Here is an 18,779-nt window from a genome sequence, read left to right as displayed (position 1 = left end):
TGTCTCCCAAAATTTATATGTTGAATCCTAACCCCCAAAGGTAGTGGTAGTACAGGTAGGGCCTTGGGAAGTGATTAGCTCATGAGGGCAAAGCCCTCATGAATGGGATTAGTGCTCTTTAGAAACCGGCTCCAGAGAGATCCCTTGTCCCTTACACAATGTGAGGACACAGCTAGGAAGTGCCAGCTGTGAACCAGGAAGAGGACAGAATACAGTCATTCTGCACCTTGATCTTGGACTTCGCAGCCTCCAGAACCATGAGAAATAAATCTCTGCTGTTTATAAGCATCTGAGATATTTTGTGAAAGCAGCCTGAACTAAGACAAAAATATACATATATTTATTTACAAAAATGGTGTTGTACTCTACATGCTGCTTGTAATCTGCAGTTTCACTTAATATTTTTGTGAACGTTTTCCCAAGTCAGTAATCATATTAAACATTATTTTAATGATATTCTGCTCTGCACTTTTTTTATTGTTATTATTGGAATTTTAAGTTGTTTCCAACTTTCTGTTATCCTTGTGGCATACATATTTGAACCCAAGTTTTCTTGGTGAAGGAAGAGAAGAGATGGGGAGGAGTGAAGGGGAAATTATTTCATGTACCTCATAGCTAAATTTCCTAAAAATCCTCTTTATTTCTCTCAACAAAATCCCATACTTTAAGGAGCTTTCCCTCTTTTCTCTTTCTCAGCTTGTCTCTGCAAATGCCAAATTCCTCCACTGTTCAACACCCATTCTCTTCCTCACCTCTCTTTTCCTCTTCTCATAAAGCCTAATCCTTTTTTTCTATTTAAAAGAAAAGGTTTTAAATAACAGCTTTGCTAAAATATAATTCACATACCATAAAAATGTGTAGTTTTGATTTTACTCATAGACTTTCATAATTAACACCACTGTCTGATTTCAGAATATTTTCATCACCTCAAAAAGAACCTCCATCATTAGAAGTCACTGCCCATTCCCTAGTCCCCCAGTTCCTGGTAACCACTAATCTATTTTCTTTTTCTGTGGATTTCCCTATTCTGGACATTTCACATAAATGGAATCCTACATTATACAAAGAAGCCTTTTATGCCTGGCTTCTTTCACTTAGCTTTTTGAGGTCCATTCATGTTGTAGCATGGATCACTACTTGATTCCTTTTATTGCTAAATAATATTCCATTGCATGTATATATCACATTTTTTATCATCAGTTTTTTTGTTAAAGCTTTATCTATCTATACATATCTATCTATACATATCTATCTATCTATCTATCTATCTATCTATCTATCTATCTATCCATTTGCTCAGTTTATAGAGCATGTAACTCTTGAGCCCTGCACTGGGTGAAGAGATTACTTTAAATCTTTAGGGACGCCTGGGTGGCTCAGCGGTTAAGTGTCTGCCTTCAGCTCAAGGCGTGATCCTGGACTTCCAGGATTGAGTCCCACTTCGGGCTCCCTGCATGGAGCCTGCTTCTCTCTCTGCTGTGTCTCTGATGCTCTCTCTCTCTCTCTCTCTCTCTCTCTCTCTCTGTCTCTCATGAATAAATAAATAAAATCTTTTTTTAAAAAATAAAAATTTGGGCAGCCTGGGTGGCTCAGCAGTTTAGCGCCACCTTCAGCCCAGGGCGTGATCCTGGAGACCCGGGATCGAGTCCCACGTCAGGTTCCCTGCATGGACCCTGCTTCTCTCTCTACCTGTGTCTCTGCCTCTCTCTGTCTCTATCATAATAAATAAATAAAATCTAAAATAAATAAATAAATAAAAATTTAAAGAAATAAAATAGAATCTTTAGGGGCACCTGGGTGGCTCAGTGGTTGAGCATCTGCCTTTGACTCAGGGCATGATCCCGGGGTCCTGGAATCAAGTCCCACATCAGGCTCCCCACGGGAAGCATGCTTCTCCCTCTGCTTATGTCTCTGCCTGTCTCTGTGTGTCTCTCATGAATAAATAAAATATTTTTAAAAATAATAAAATAGATTATTTTAAAAAAGAAAAAAGGAAAACCAAATTTAAAAAATAAGTAAGCTTTACATCCAGTATGGGGCTTGAACTCACAACCCTGAGATCAAGAGTCATATGTTCTACCAACTGAGCCATCCAGCCCTTATGTCACATTATGTTTATCCGTTCATCTGTTAATGGACAATAGCTTATTCCAACTTTCTTGGCTACTGTGAACAATGCTACTGTGAATATTCATATATAAGCTTTTGTGTGAACATGTATTTTCATTTCTCTTGGGGATATACCTAGAAGTAGAATTGCTGGGTTATATGGTAACTCTGTTTAACATTTTAAGGAACTGTCAGACTGTTTTTCCAAAGTGGCTGTACCATTTTATGCCTCCAGGAAGGTTTGAGGATTCAATTTGTCCACATCCTCATCAACATTTGTAATTGTCTTTTATCTTAAGACATCGTAATGGGGGTAAAGTGGTATCTCAATGTGGTTTTCATTTCTCTAATGACTAGTGATGTTGAGCATCATTTCATGTGTTTATTGGCCATTTGTAAGTTTTCTTTTTTTTATGAATCATAAATTTTATTTCAAAATGTATACCATTTGTAAATTTTCTCTGGAGAAATGTCTATTCAGGTTCTTTGCTCAGTTTTCAGTTGGGTTATATGTCTTTTTATTGTTGAGTTGTAACAGTTCTTCATATATTTTGATTAGAAGTCTCTACAGATATTTTCTCCCATTTTGTGAGTTGTCTTTTCTTGATGGTATCCTTTGAGGCACAAAGGATTTTAATTTTTCTGAAGTGTACCTTGTCTGTTTTCTTACTTGTCCCTTTTGCTTTTGGTGTCATATCTAAGAAACCACACCCAATCCCAGGATAACAAATATTTATTCCCATGTTTTCTTCTATAACTTGAACCTTGAAGCTCAGTTTACCTCTCTGATTTCCTCCTTTCTCCATATCAACTCATTACTCCCATCAACTCACAAAGGGTTTGAAGTCCAACAAAGAAGTCTTCCTTTCAGAAAGGAAAGGAGGAAAAAAGAGGATAAATACCTGCTTTTTCATTTTGATGTAATTTAATTTATAAAAAAAAAAACCTTTAAACTGTATTCCTCACGCACAGATTTATTAGCCACTTGGATGTTTTCATTTATATATTGCCTGTTCATATCCTTGGGCATGTGTGACTTGCCTAGATCTTTTCTGTACTCTACACAAAGAGCTGTGATCCTATAATCTAAATGAGTTAAATTTTTAAAAATTGATTGTATTAAGCATTCAACTAAATGACAGAGAACTTAGGCAGTGGGGAATTTAGATTCACAGTGGGTAGAAGAAAACAACGGGAATAAAAAGGGAAGGAAGAGAAATGAATGAATTAGCAGAAATTAGATACGAGGAGTCTGAGCAAGTAAGAACTATTAGGACTTGAACTTCGTAGCACAGGAGACTAGAATTTGAGGGAGCCATTCTGCCATAATCTGACCAGCACACCGGAGAAGCTCAGAATGGGCTCTGTGTCCTTGGGGCCAGGAGACCTTGAATAGGAGAGAACTTTACCTTAGCCTATCAGAGGAAAAACTGAGAAGAAAGACTTTCTAGGGGACTCCTGTAGTGAAAGTTCTGGGCTGAAACTGGAGAGAATTTGGGTACTTCAGAAGATCTGTATCCTGAGCTGGACAAGAATATATTATGCCTATCATGTTTTCTAGACCTTCTGTGTGCCTGAGTGATACAAAAGAGTTAGAAATTGACACCTAGGCCCTCTTAGAAGGAAGAAGTTGGCATCAGCCATATTTGTAGTCACTCTAATGCCCAACTCAGTCTCTGTATTCAAGAAGCTCCGGGACAGGGGTGCCTGGCTGGCTCAGTCACTGGAGCATGTGACTCCTGACCTCAGGGTTGTGAGTTCCAGCCCCATGTTGGGTGTAGAGATTACTTAAAAATGGAATCTTAAAAAAAGAAAAAATAGATAAAAGCTTCAGGACAGTAGTAGGGAGAGTGAGCATCGTTACCCCATAGCCATCAGAGAGGGACAGGAATTCTGGGGCTCAGAGGAAAAGAAAATGAGGTGACATAGGGGCAAATGATACAAAATATTTTAAAATAGTTTTCTTGCAAAATTATAGCATATTGCTATGAGTCCATGATATGGTATTCATGATTTTCCCCTTATCTGAGAGCCTGCAAGCTGTAGCTGTGTCTAAGGCATCTCTCTATCCCCCTCAGCGCCAAGCACCATTTCAGTCATCCTAGATTATTTTTCTAAGTTATGTACTAGTCATACTCTTTTGTACTTGGGACTAATCATTGTTTACTGCTAAGAACATGTCTTTGAAAGAAAAGGAGAAAGTGCTGTCCTTGAGATCGCCAATGTAGGTGGCATTAAAAAGGGGTTTGCCTTTTGTCACAAGTGAATGCATGGCCAAATGAAGGGGGTACTCAAGAGCCGGACCTGTGCAGTACAGAAAGTATGGTGGGGTAGCCCTGCCCCATCAGGCTGTGTTGTTATCAAGCTCCATTTTGACTCTGAGTCTTTTTCCTCTTGGGCTCTCCATCTGAACATGCTATGGGAAAGGGCATGTCCCTGACTTCCAGGGAGGTGACATTAGGTTCCCTTTCTTTCCCTCTCTCTCCAGGTGCCAAGCTTTCCTGATGAAATGTGTTCTGCCCCACTGGGCTCCGGAGGCAGTGTCTGGTGCTGTTGATGCCCTTGTTCGAAATTTCCAGAATGGATAGTCCCCCAAAGCTGACTGGAGAGACCCTCATCGTCCACCACATCCCCCTGGTGCACTGTCAAGTCCCAGATAGGCAGTGCTGTGGAGGGGCAAGTGGAGGTAGTGGGAGCACAAGACCCAATCCTTTCTGCCCTCCTGACCTGGGCATCACCCAGCCTGATCAAGACCTGGGACAAGCTGACTCACTGCTCTTCAACAGTCTGCACTCTGCTTCTGGGGGATCCACACGGCCTGCAGACAGCACGAAGAGTAGAGTTCGGGATGGAAGAGGCCCTGGAGCCCCTAAACGACACAACCCTTTCCTGCTGCAAGAGAGTGTGGCTGAGCCAGGACTTGGCGACCTATATGATGACAGCATTGGTGATAGCGCCACCCAGCAGTCCTTCCACTTGCATGGGGCTGGTCAGCCCACCTTCCATCTATCCCCTTTCCAGCTGCCACCACCTGGCCCTAGAGTGGGCAGGCCATGGGGGGCAACACGTAGTCGGGCTGGAGTAGTGGAGGGGCAGGAACAGGAGCCAGTGGCCACTGTGGACCCCCAGCACTGCAGCACTAGCCACTGCTGCCGGCCAGACCTGGAAGCAGAGACCATGGAGCTGGATGAGTGTGGGGGACCTGGTGGGAGTGGCAGTGGGGGTGGAGCCAGTGATACCTCTGGCTTTTCCTTTGATCAGGAATGGAAGCTCAGTTCAGATGAGTCGCCAAGGAACCCAGGATGCTCAGGCTCAGGACCTCAGCACTGCCGCTGCAGTAGCACATCTAGTCAGTCCGAGGCAGCTGACCAGTCCATGGGCTATGTGAGTGACTCCTCCTGCAACAGCTCCGATGGTGTGCTAGTCACGTTCAGCACCCTCTACAACAAAATGCATGGCAACTCCCGTGCCAATCTCAACTCCGCCCCACAGTCTTGCAGCAACTCTTCCTTCTGCAGCCACTCAGACCCAGGCGCCTTCTATCTGGACCTGCAGCCCTCTCCAGCCGAGTCTAAGATGTCTTATGAGTCCCACCACCCTGACAGCGGAGGAAGGGAAGGGAGCTATGGCTGTCCTCATGCCTCATCTCCTGAGCTCGATGCCAACTGCAACTCCTACCGCCCACACTGTGAGCCCTGCCCAGCTGTGGCTGACCTCACAGCCTGCTTCCAGAGCCAGGCACGTCTTGTTGTGGCCACACAGAATTACTATAAACTTGTCACCTGTGACCTGTCCTCTCAGTCATCCCCAAGCCCAGCTGGCTCTTCCATTACCAGCTGCTCTGAGGAACACACCAAGATCAGCCCTGCACCTGGCCCAGGCCCAGACCCTGGCCCCAGCCAGCCCTCTGAGTATTACCTATTCCAGAGGCCAGAAGTCCAGCCAGAGGAACAAGGAGCAGTGGGTTCCTCAGTGGAAGCAGCAACTCCTGTGGGCCCCACTGTGATTGAGGGGCAAGTGTACACTAACACTTCACCCCCCAACCTTAGCACTGGACGCCAGCGCTCTCGAAGCTGTGATCGCAGCCTCGCGCGCAGCCCTCCTGTCCGCCTGGGCTCACTGGAACGCATGTTGAGTTGCCCGGTGCGTCTGAGTGAGGGTCCTGCAGCCCTCGCTGGGACTGGCTCCCCGCCTCGGCGGGTCACCTCCTTTGCTGAGCTTGCCAAGGGCCGGAAAAAAGTTGCAGGCTCCGGCTCCCCGCCACTTCGAGTGAGCATTGGGGACTCCTCCCAGGAGTTCTCACCCATCCAAGAAGCCCAACAAGATAGGGTAGGCCCACTGGATGAGGGCACTCGCTGTAGCCACAGCCTACCACCCATGCCTTTGGGGCCAGGCATGGACCTAGTTGGCCCAGAGCCCTGGTCTACGCAGGTCTGTCAGGGCCCCCTGTCCAGTGAGGTGCCACCTGCTAGCCTCAGAGCTGCTGGGCAAGGCCCCCTGGCCCAGCTGATGGATCCAGGGCCTGCTCTCCCAGGGAGCCCAGCCAACAGCCATACCCAGAAGGATACAAGAGCTAGAGCTGACGGTAAGGAACCTAGAGGCTGGAGAATACCAGGATATATGCATGGCCTCCTCAGTGATTGGGGCCCTGGCAACACCCCATCCATAACCACTGAAGTTTCCTCAGTCTAGATCAATCATCTTTCCAGTACAGGTCATGTCCTACAGTTGGGGGTGTAGGATAAAAACAAAATAGAGGATAAAATGTACACTGAAATTTTCGAGACTTAGAGAATGACATATTGGAAAGGAAGTGCACAGAAGATTGTGGTTTTAAGTCTGGATGACTGGAAAGATGATGGTACGTGGATAGGGACCGCAAACACTAACGTAAAGTAGGTTTCCTAGAAAAGGGATAAGGCCCAAGTTTAGTCTGGGACATTTAGGTATTTGCAGCGCTTAAGGAATATGTCCCATAGGCAAACCACAGTGGTTGTCTGTGAAATTCATTCTTTGATCAGTGATTGTTGCCGCTCTTCAAAGAGCCTGAAACCAGACACTTGACCATTAAGCTGCCTGGGCCTGCCCTTTCCCTATTTATTTTATTACATTTAAGTAATTTTATAAACACTCTAGGTGAAATGCTGGCAATAGAGAGATACGAGGGACAGTCTCTGCCCTCAAGGAATTCTAAGGATGAAAACAGAAAAGGAAGCATAATTAAAACAGAGATGATTGGGGTGCCCTGGTGACTCAGTTGGTTAAGCCCCCAGCTCTTAATCTCAGCTCCGGTCTCAATCTCAGGATCGTGAGTTCAAGCCCTGAGTTGGAGGTTACTTAAAAACAAAAACCAGAGATGACAGTGTACAATACTGGTCTGAGAAGGATCTCTAAACAGACTAAAATGTAGAAGGACTGCTAACATAATTTAGATTTAAAACCAGCCTAGAAAGATGATGAGGAATAGGCTTTGTAGAGACTTGTAAGAAAAAGTCTACACAAAACCACCAAAGTACAGAATAACCTGATGCTTTTCAGAAACTGCAGATAATTTGGTTTAGCCATGGTGTGGTATGGATGGAACTATTTTATTCAGGGAGGTGAAATTTGTTTTTAACAGTTTATGGCATGTTTTCATTTGCATTTTAGAAAGGTCACTCACTGGTTGTTTAGAAAGATCACTCCACTGAAAGGTGGATTAGAAAGGATGTCCCGGGGGTCCAGAGATCACCATGATCAGAGTCATCAGAATAACAGATGTAGTTGAGCTTTGAGTGGATGGGGGGGGGGGGGGAACGTATGGAGTTGTGAAGGAAACCAGGACAGAGAGCCCTGAGGATACAGTAATTGAAGGGTGAGCAGAACAACACCTAAAGGTTCTGAGAAGAATTAGGAAAAGAAAAGGGAAACTAGGAGAGAATGAAGGCCCACGCAGTGGAGGAAGAGGAAGTTTCAAACAAGAGTTTGGGTTCAACAAAGTTTTGAAGAGAAATCATTGGCGTTAATGAAGGCTGAAGAATCCTGAGAGTAACATTTGGGAGTAGTGAAGGTGGAAGCCAAATCTCAGAGGGTTTGGAAGGAGAGATAAAGCGAGGGAAGGGGAGATAGAGGGAAATGTGCTGTGCTGTAGCCTCTGGTTGGGTCCATTGGCCTCTCAAAGGAAGTGGGTTTAAAAAAACCATAAATGGTGTTACCTCTGCTATTAGGGAAACTCAGACACAGAGGATCTGCCCTCAGGGTGGCAGATGAAACGGGATAAAGGGCATCAGAAACAGCAGATTGGCCAGAGTCCTTTGGAACTCACTCCCTTCTTAGACTTCACCGTCTGGCGGGGGTTTCTAGACACAGGTGATGCTGTAGCAGGCATTTTGAGGGCAAGAACAGTCCTGGTCAGAGATGGAAGAGGTATTAAAAGTGTTGTTTTATTGGGTAAGACTTTTCATATAGAGATGCTATTCTGTTCCATAAGTCTTCAGTGACCTCCCACAGGGCTCTTCTCTCTTTTCTATATGTTTTTTTAAAATTAAAGCATGAGGGAAGCCTGGGTTGCTCAGCCGTTGAGCATCTGCATTTGGCTCAGGGTGTGATCCCAGAGTCCTGGGATCAAGTCCCACATCGGGCTCCCTGCATGGGGCCTGTTTCTCCCTCTGCCTGTGTCTCTGCCTTTCTCTCTCTCTCTCTCTCTCTCTCTCTCTCTCTCTCTCGAATAAATAAATAAAATCTTTTTTTAAGAAATTAAAATAAAAAAATAAAATTAAAGAATGAGTGATAATTCAATGAATTCATGAATGACAAAAGAAGCTGAGATCTCTTTGAGATCCTGAGCAGCAGAGTCAAGATTCAAAAAGATCTTACCAAATCTGGAAAAAAACAAAAGCAGGGACCCCTGTGAAGTTTAATAGGTAAGCTGTACTTGAATTGATCTGGAATATTTAATTGATTGCACACTCAGAATGAGGCAGCAGTTTGGAAGGGCTTCCAAATAGTTAAAATGATACATTCTTAATAGACTCCAGGGATCCCTGGGTGGCGCAGCGGTTTGGCGCCTGCCTTTGGCCCAGGGCGCGATCCTGGAGACCCAGGATCGAATCCCACGTCGGGCTCCCGGTGCATGGAGCCTGCTTCTCCCTCTGCCTGTGTCTCTGCCTCTCTCCCTCTCACTGTGTGCCTATCATAAATAAATAAAAATTTAAAAAAAAAAATAGACTCCAGAAGGGAGAAGCTGATAGTCCTTGACCATTCAGTTAGTGCTCACCTGCAAGTTCTGGGCTCTCCATTTGAAGAAGGGACTGAGAGACTGGAGCTGTGTCACCTACAAAACAGCAGACTTGGGTGACTGTGGTCTCTGACTCCAATTTTCTCAAGTGCTGTCACATAGAAAAGTGAGAAACCTTAGTCTCTGTATTCCCTGGGGACAAAACTGAGACCCACTCCCCAGATGAGGCCCCTCCTTCCTCTCTGATCTCGTTCCTCTACCTCAAACCCTATCCTGGGGACTGAGGGAGGATTTTTTATTTTTTTATTTTTTATTTTTAAAGATTCTGTTTGTTTATTCATGAGACACACACAGAGAGAGAGAGGCACAGACACAGGCTCCATGCAGGGAGCCTGACGCGGGACTGAATCCTGGGTCTCCAGGATCACACCCCGGGGCTGAAGGCGATGTTAAACCACTGAGCCACCTGAGCTGCCCTGGGGAGGATTTTCTAAAGAATAGAAATAAACAGTCCAATTCAAAGATACTTTATATCAGGGGTAAATAAAGCTACGGCTGGGAAGGCCTAATCTGATAGCCAGGGTCAGTTTAGCCTTGAAATTTGATATTTAAAAAAATGGAAAGGAAGGGAAGGAGGCATTCCCAGCAGGAAAAGCTGTGTGCTTAAAGATGGGAATGGGGTGGGAAGAATGGTGTCAATGAGAATGGCAGGTGTGGAAGTTTGAGGGAAGAGCAGCCTAATAGGTGGCAGGTGTGGATACCCATTTGCGAAGATTAGACTTTATTCTGTGGGCAGTAGGGCCACAGGGGATAAAACTGGTATTTTAGGGAGCAATCTGATTTATGTAAGAAAATTTGGATGCAGTGAGATGAGGCTGAACCAAGGGTGACAGTGAGGATTCATTCATTTAACAAATATTTATTCAGTACCTACTATGTACTGGCCTCTGTTCTAGGCACTGGGGATATATCAGTGAACAATTCAAAAACTCTGCTTTTTGGAGCCCTTATGAGGAATAATAGATAATAAACAAGATCATTTCTAACAGTGATAAAATGCTAAAAAGAAAATTAAACAGGATAGTGAGACAAAGTGTGACTTGTGAGAGGACTCGGTTGGGCACCACTGAGGAGGTGATGTTTGAGCTGATGCCTGAATAATGAGATGATTTCTGGCAGAATGGCAGGTGCAAAAGACCCTTGAATGTTAATGAACTTGACTTGTTCAAGGACAGAAGGAAGTGTGGCTGAAGGAGCTAGTAAGCAAGGGAGAATGACAAAGGTTGCTCTCTAAGCACAGATTGGGGATGACAGGAGGATACAGTTTGAACATGCGCCCTGGGAAGACTGGGAAGCCCCTCCCTAACGAGGTTGTGATCACCATCCCCTTAAGACTCACTGGAAAAAAAAAAACTCACTGGAGTAAATAAATGGGAAAAGATGAGGGATACCATTTCCTATGTAGTGCAAAGTGATAGAACATTAAGGCCCTAAGTCAGACTCTGACTCAGAAGCCTAGCTCTGCCACCATCTACCTGTGTGCCCTTGGGCAAACGACATTATCTCTCTAAATTTCCAACACCTCATCTGTCAGGTAAGGATATTAATTCCTGTCTCACCGATGTGTTGAGCCAGAGTTGTAGCGAGCCACGCCCAGGGATTCTGGCTCCGTAGATGCTTATAGCGCCACCTTGTGTCATTCAGATGTTTTCAGTGTGCGCAGTGTTTTGTTAGAAACCCAACTCCTACCTGCAGGCAACCCAGCTGCGCAGTATCTTGGAGTTTTGTGTTTAGTTCTAAGCCCCATGTCTTGAGAGACGCTGACCTGAAGACTGGCCGAAAGAACAGGAGAGGACCAATCCTGAGGACCACAGCTCTGTGTAGAGGGAACAAATGTCAGCCCTAAGGCTCCAATGCCAGGATCATGAAAGAATGGAAACGGGATGGATAGGGTGACGGGATGCTGATTCCAGATGCAAATAAAGATTACAGTTAGATTTGATTAAGAATGAAATGAGTTGGCTTTAGTGGAGACAGGCGATGATGAGCAAAATCTTAAAAGTACACGGTATCTTACTCTGAAAACCTGTGGCTCTAACTCCAACTCTTTAGACCTTAGAAACAAAGGATATGGTAGTTCTGTCATTGACAGAAATGGAAGTTATCACAGGAAAGGTGATAAATGAACTGCTTTAAAATAAATAACAAGGGCAGCCCCCGTGGCATAGCAGTTTAGCGCCTCCTGCAGCCCGGGGTGTGATCCTGGAGACCCGGGATCGAGTCCCATGCCAGGCTCCTTGCTTCTCCCTATGCCTGCTTCTCCCTCTGCCTGTGACTCTGCCTTTCTCTCTCTCTATGAATAAATAAATAAAATATTTTAAAATAATAAATAGCAAATTGGCGGGGAGCGGCAGAGGGAGAGCAAGAATTTTTTTTTCTTTATTAGATTTTATTTATTTGAGAGAGAGAGAGCGCATGCAGGGGAAGAAGCAAAGGAAGAAGGAGAGAGAGAATCTCCAGCAGACTCCCTGCTGAGCACAGAGCCTAACATGGGGCTCGATTTCTCTACCCATGAGATCATGACCTGAGCCAAAATCAAGAATCAGATGCTTAACATACTGAGCCACCCAGGCACCCTTAAAATAGCAAAATTTAAGTGAAAGCATAATCCTCAAGCAGAATGATCCATAGATCAGGTGGAAGGTTGGGGCTAACACTGCAGGTTCAGGAGTCATCCATATGAATGTCTGAATGCAGGGGAAAAAGTATAAAGGGAGAAGGGAGCCTTAAGACAGACCCACCCTTGAAGTCAAGAAAATGAAGAAGGGGTGAATAGTCAAGAGTACAAGAGAGCTCAGCATCATGAAAACAATAGAAAAAGTTTTAGGGATCCCTGGGTGGCGCAGCGGTTTGGCGCCTGCCTTTGGCCCAGGGCGTGATCCTGGAGACCCCGGATCGAATCCCACGTCGGGCTCCCGGTGTATGGAGCCTGCTTCTCCCCCTTGCCTGTGTCTCTGCCTCTCTCTCTCACTGTGTGCCTATCATAAATAAATAAAACAAAAAAAAAAAATTTAAAAAAAAAAAAAAAAGAAAAAGTTTTAGATGGGAGGAGCACTGTCATATTCCCAAACTTGGATCTCCCTTAACCCAGTCTATTCCTACAACCCAGGTCCTGCCCATCTCTTCCCCTCTCCCCAGTGAGCCTCATCTGTCTGCTGCTTTGCTTCCTCTCGTGGGGGTCTCAGGGTCTGTCTGTCTGATTTCTCCTCCATCACTGTTGCCACAGGGGGTGGTGCGGAGAGCCGACCAGTCCTTCGCTACAGCAAGGAACAGAGGCCAACCACGCTGCCCATCCAGCCCTTTGTGTTCCAGCACCACTTCCCCAAGCAGTTGGCCAAGGCCCGGGCCCTCCACAGCCTTTCCCAGCTCTACAGCCTCTCTGGCTGCAGCCGTGCACAGCAGCCTGCCTCACTGGCTGCCTCCACTGCTCAAGCCCCAACCCTAGCTTCCTCTGGGGAATCACAGGCACCCACCAACAGAGGTGCCAGGAAAGCTGGGCCTGAGCCAGAAACTTCACGGCCGTCACCCCTGGGTAGCTACTCCCCCATCCGCAGTGCTGGCCCCTTTGGGCCCAGCACCGACTCTTCTGCTTCCACCTCGTGCTCCCCTCCTCCAGAGCAGGCCACAGCCACAGAAAGCCCACCCCCATGGAGCCACTCCTGTCCTCCTGTTGCCCGGCCTGCCACCTCCCAGCAGCCACAGAAGGCGGATCAGAAGATACTGACCTTGGCTGAGTACCGTCTCCATGGAACAGGAAGCTTGCCTCCTCTGGGCTCCTGGAGATCGAGCCTCAGTCGAGCAGAAAGTCTAGCCCGGGGAGGTGGTGAAGGCAGTATGGCCTCCAGGCCCAATAACGGTATGAGCTTTACCCTCCACCATAGGCATTTCCACCCTCCACCCCCTTGATTGGTGTCCTATACTCCAGCCTGGGGTTAAGGGTTAAAATGTTTGCATATCCTTCCCCAGCACCTATGGATAATATCCACATACTCCCAGCCCTCGTATATTATATGGGCCCACGGGGTGGATACGAAATGCTGTCTCCTGCTAATTCTTGCCCTTCTCTTCTGCTAATCTCTTTTGCTTTCAGCCAACCACTTATCCCCTCAAGCACTCAAGTGGCGAGAATACAGGAGAAAGAACCCGTTAGGGCCACCTGGATTGTCGGGGAGCCTAGACCGACGGCCACAGGAAGCTCGGCTGGCCCGAAGGAACCCCATCTTTGAGTTCCCTGGCTCCTTCAGTGCTGCTGGCCATCTGAACTATCGGCTGAATGGTGTGTGGGCCCAGTCCCCAGTGTACCCAGGGCAGGCTCTACTACAGCTGGGCAGGGCTAGAGAAGGGGTCAGTCCCAAAGGAACATGTCTCAGAGGGTATGAGGCACAGAACTGAACTGCAACTCTTAGAAGGAGAGTTGCTTGAGATTGATTTTTCTCTTCTTTCCAGGTCAAATAGTGAAGCCATTACCACTGACTTGCCCTGACTTCCAAGACCCCTTCTCCTTGACTGAGAAGCCTCCAGCTGAGTTTTGTCTGTCCCCAGATGGCAACTCAGAGGCCATTTCCATTGACCTGCTTCAGAAAAAAGGTGAATATTAAGCCCAGCTCAGGCCAGGAATTCTGTTGTCAGTACCTATTTATGCTTATTGCCCTGCTATCTAGCCCTCCAGAATATTTCCCTATCTTAGAACCCCAAGTGCTAGGAAGGAATTAACACAGGAACTGGGGCAAGAGATAGAAGTCCGTGCATTATGTATGACAAGTGTGCATGAGTGCGTGAGGATCATTTATCAAATCCTTAAGAATCAGGCATCAGTCTCTTACCCCAGGGAGCTAAGTCGAGTGAGGAGACTGCCATGTCACAAATAAATGGCTGTGTGCTCTAATGCTCCAAGTACTAGAGGCCTAACAGCTTGGGCAAGCATGATGGTAACATCTACTAAGATATTGAGCAAGTAAGGGACCACTGGACTGGGAAAGAGCTGTTTCAGTGAGATGATGGGGAAAGAATTGAGCAGAATGTAGTTACGTCTTTTGGGTGGACAAGGAAGTTGAATTGATGACCAATGGCCTCTGTTTTCTGGGGGAAATAGAACCCAGGGCTTGAGACGAGGGATGAAGATTTGGCAATGTGAGAGTATAGCAGAGGGTACCGCAAGTCACATATCCGAGAAATGTACTTGTCCATCACTGTTCTGAGTGGCCCTGGACTTTCTCTGGCAGCCACTAGCCTGGTTTCTCAGAGCAGAGAAGATGGGTAGTTAGCTTGATCCAGAACTGGAGTGAGAGGGTCTTGAAGAAGCAGTCACTGAGATGGGTCCACTGGTGGGGAAAACATTACAAGGCTTGAGAACTGGGCAAAACCAGGAAGGGGCCAAGGTCTAGTCCTCGGTAAGATGGGGACCCATGTACAGGGACAGAGAGAGATAGTGAACGTTCCACCCCCTCCACTTCCACCAACGGCTCAGTTTCAGTTGAGTTGCCCAGGGACTCACTTAGGAACGAATCATGGAATACTTACTTGCAGGGCTAGTGAAGGCGGTTAACACTGCTGTGGACCTCATCGTGGCCCATTTTGGCACAAGCCGGGATCCTGGAGTGAAGGTAGGCAAGAACCTGTGGAGAGCTGAGGTCTACCTTGCTGATCCTCACCCATTCTGTGCTACCACCTTCTGCTCTCTTGCACCTAGAACCCAGAATTGGGTACATCGGGAAGGGAATCACAAGAGAAGCATGCTGAGGTCTAAGAAAGTCAGGTCCAAGGCCAGGCCTCAGATGATTCCCTGTTCTTCTCTACTGCATCCACAGGCAAAGCTGGGGAACAGTTCTGTGAGCCCCAATGTGGGCCACCTGGTTCTGAAGTACCTGTGCCCTGCAGTCCAGGCTGTGCTGGAGGATGGGCTCAAGGCCTTTGTGCTAGATGTCATCATTGGGCAACGTAAGAACATGCCGTGGAGTGTGGTTGAGGCTTCCACACAGCTAGGTAAATGCTGGGGGGCAAGAGGAGGACCCTAGGCTGAGATTTGGATCCAGGAGACGGGGCATGTGACTGTGTACTCTGGCTTCCTCAGGCCCGTCCACCAAGGTCCTGCATGGCCTCTACAACAAGGTCAGCCAATTCCCAGAGCTCACCAGTCACACCATGCGTTTCAACGCCTTCATTCTCGGCCTACTCAAGTGAGTGTGTGGGGCAGCAAGAGTGGCAAAGCAGACCTGAAGGATCTGCGGCCAGGGCCCAGGCTCACTTTCTCCTCATCCAGCTACAGCCTCTCTCATCAGGTCCCTGGTTTCCCACTACACCCACAACCCTCTGGCACTGATCAACAACATGGTCTTATGCTTTTATAAATCTGTATTCTGGTTTATTTGGAAATTAATCTGGTTCTCTGGATATTGTAAACCTTGAACCAGTCAATTCCAGCATGACTTCCAAATCTTGCCCACCATAAGTCTACCTTGAAATCCATATCATAGTATCCTTCGTTCTCAAGTCTGGGCCTGGGTCGTTCCCTTCGGGATGTGTACCCTACACTCTCACTCAGTAGCTGCCCTGACTTCTTGGGTCCTATGCAAACCAGCTCCATTCTAGAGGGAAGTCATTGGCTTGTGAAACACATGTTCACTACTCCTCCCCACAACATCCCAACTGACTTTCTTTAAAAAAAAAAAAAAGAGATTATTTATCTATTCATGAGAGACACACCAGGGTGGGGAGGGCGGGGAAGTAGACTCCATGCAGGAAGGCCGACGTGGGGCTCAATCCTGGGTCTCCAGGGTCCGGCCCTGGGCTGAAGGCAGCGCTAAACTGAGCCACCTGGGCCACCCCCCACTGACTTTCCAGAACTATTTTACATGAAATGAACCAGTAGGGGCACCTGGGTGGCTCAGTCAGTTAAGCATCTGCCTTTGGCTCAGGTCATGATCTCAGGGTCCCCCGCCCTCAGGCTCTCTGTTCAGCGGGAAGCCTGCTTCTCCCTCTGTGTCTCCACCTGCTTGTGCTCTCTCTCTCTCTTCCTCTCTCAAATAAATACATCAAATCTTTTAAAATTACAAACATTTTTTTATTTTATTTATTTATTCATGATAGTCACACACACAGAGAGAGAGAGAGAGGCAGAGGGAGAAGCAGGCTCCATATAGGGAGCCCAACGTGGGACATGGGACTTGATCGCGGGTCTCCAGGATCGCGCCCTGGGCCAAAGGCAGGCGCTAAACCGCTGCGCCACCCAGGGATCCCAAAATACAAACATTTTTAATGAAGACAGTGTTTTGTGTCAGATAAGTAGATAAATTTTTTTTTTTCAAGAACATCCGGGTGGCTCAGTGGTTGAGCATCTGCCTTTGGCTCAGGGCATGATCCTGGGGTCCTGGGATCGAGTCCCATGTCAGGCTCCCTGCAGGGAGCCTGCTTCTCCCTCTGCCTCTGTCTCTACCTCTCTCTCTCTCTCTCATGAATAAATAAAATCTTTTTTTTGTTTTGTTTTTTTGTATTTTTTTATTGGAGTTCGATTTGCCAACATATAGTGTAACACCCAGTGCTCATCCCACCAAGTGCCCCACTCATTGCCTGTTACCCAGTCACCCCATTCCCCCGCCCACCTCCCTTTCCACTACCCCTTCTTCGTTTCCCAGAGTTAGAAGTCTCTCATGTTTAGCCACCCTCTCTGATTTTTCTCACTCATTTTCTTAAAAAAAATAATAACTAAAAAAAAAAAAAAATGAACCAGGTAGCATCCCTGCCATTGAAAGAAAATGTTCACCTCTGTCTCAGTCCTATGTCTGAGCCCCTTTCTCCTTTGTACCTTATCATCTGGCTGTTTCCACACAAGATTCAGCTCTCTCTACCTGTTTCCTACAGCATCCGGTCCCTGGAGTTCTGGTTTAATCACCTCTATAACCACGAAGGTAAGGCCCGGAACACTGCTCTCTCTTGCAAATTCAATATAGGCCAGACTTCAGGGGCTTAGAAGAGGGAGGCACAGCTCTGTAGAGATGGTAGAGGTGGGGAGGGCAACCACCGAAGCTTTTGTCTTCAGAGTGTGGGCTTCCACCCCAGTCTTCCCCCAGCTTCTACTTATGTTAGAGCTTTGGAGTCAGCAGGATACTCAAGCAATCTGGAAGCCAGGGTGGCCCGGAACCACCCCCCACACCTCTCCCCTGAACTTAGGGCCACCACTTAGGGTTGCAGAGGTCACGAGGCAGCCTCCGTTGCAGTGGAGCACACCTGAGTGTCCAGTAGCTCTGCCGGGGCGGCCTCTGGGGGGCCCGTTCCAGGCCAGGGTCTGCTTCTCTGTGGGGCTCAGGCCCTCTCTCCTGCTCCCCTAGATATCATCCAGACCCACTACCAACCGTGGGGCTTCCTGAGTGCAGCGCACACCGTGTGCCCCAGCCTCTTCGAGGAGCTGCTGCTGCTGCTACAGCCCCTGGCCCTGCTGCCCTTCAGCCTCGACTTGCTGTTCCAGCACCGGCTCCTGCAAAGTGGGCAGCAGCAGCGGCAGCACAAGGAGCTGCTGCGGGTGTCCCAGGACCTGCTGCTGTCTGCGCACTCGACACTGCAGCTGGCCCGGGCCAGGGGCCAGGAGGGGCCCGGAGACGTGGACAGGGCGGTCCACGGGGAGCGGGTGAAGGGGGTGGGCGCCCCTGAAGGTGGAGAGGACGAGGAGGAAGACGAGACAGAAGAGGTGGCAGAGGCTGCAGGGGGCTCAGGGCGCGGCAGGTGGGCCCGAGGCGGGCAGGCCGGCTGGTGGTACCAGCTCATGCAGAGCTCCCAGGTCTACATCGACGGCTCCACTGAGGGCTCTAGGTTCCCCCGTGGGGGCACCAGTAGCAGCATTGAGAAAAAGAAAGGGGCCGGAGGCGGGGGACCACCCCCGCGAGAGGGAGTCGTTGAGGGGGCAGAGGCCTGCCCTGCCCCGGAGGAGACCCTCAGCCGGGACAGGGGCTGGCCCTTCTGGATGGGGAGCCCCCCTGATTCTGTGCTGGCTGAGCTGAGGCGCAGCCGGGAGAGGGAGGGGTCCACTGCCCCCCCAGCAGAAAATGAGGAAGGAGCCTCAGAGCCTTCCCCTGGGGGCATCAAGTGGGGACACCTCTTTGGCTCCCGAAAGGCTCAGCGGGAGACCCGGCCCACAAACAGGTGAGAGGCAGCCCGTGGTGTGGATGGAGGGATTTGGGGAGCCTATCTGATTAAGCCAGGGCACGGATATATAGAGCCCTGGCCGCTCTCCCCTAGGCTCCCCTCCGACTGGCTGAGCCTGGACAAGTCCATGTTCCAACTAGTGGCACAGACAGTGGGTGCCCGCCGAGAGCCAGAGCCCAAGGAGAGCCTGCAAGACCCACACTCTCCAGTCTTGCCGTCCAAGCCTCCGTGGTAAGCCCAGGAAGACAGGACTGGGAGG

At 48.0% G+C, this 18,779-nt stretch overlaps 1 protein-coding gene across 5 annotated transcripts in view; it reads left to right on the top strand.

The window, feature by feature from the left end:
* The window catches only part of RUSC2 (RUN and SH3 domain containing 2), a 70,623-nt gene that overhangs the window by 51,091 nt on the left and 753 nt on the right, over positions 1 to 18,779 (top strand). For 3 of the 5 annotated variants that reach the window (XM_055301589.1, XM_055301591.1, XM_055301590.1), the window contains exons 2-11: positions 4,598 to 6,694; positions 12,612 to 13,241; positions 13,476 to 13,661; positions 13,832 to 13,972; positions 14,912 to 14,988; positions 15,193 to 15,367; positions 15,456 to 15,561; positions 17,243 to 17,289; positions 17,710 to 18,517; positions 18,614 to 18,751. In XM_055301589.1, coding sequence (XP_055157564.1) covers positions 4,666 to 6,694; positions 12,612 to 13,241; positions 13,476 to 13,661; positions 13,832 to 13,972; positions 14,912 to 14,988; positions 15,193 to 15,367; positions 15,456 to 15,561; positions 17,243 to 17,289; positions 17,710 to 18,517; positions 18,614 to 18,751 — 4,337 coding nt within the window. In that variant the 5' untranslated portion in view covers positions 4,598 to 4,665. The remainder of the gene's footprint in view (positions 1 to 4,597; positions 6,695 to 12,611; positions 13,242 to 13,475; positions 13,662 to 13,831; positions 13,973 to 14,911; positions 14,989 to 15,192; positions 15,368 to 15,455; positions 15,562 to 17,242; positions 17,290 to 17,709; positions 18,518 to 18,613; positions 18,752 to 18,779) is intronic. The other 2 variants (XM_055301592.1, XM_055301593.1) reach the window with 1 other exon arrangement.

This window comes from Nyctereutes procyonoides, unplaced genomic scaffold (genome assembly GCF_905146905.1).
Source record: "Nyctereutes procyonoides isolate TBG_1078 unplaced genomic scaffold, NYPRO_anot_genome, whole genome shotgun sequence".
NCBI lineage: Eukaryota > Metazoa > Chordata > Mammalia > Carnivora > Canidae > Nyctereutes > Nyctereutes procyonoides.
Note: the sequence above shows the minus strand (reverse complement) of the source record. Positions and strands in the feature narration are given on the sequence as shown.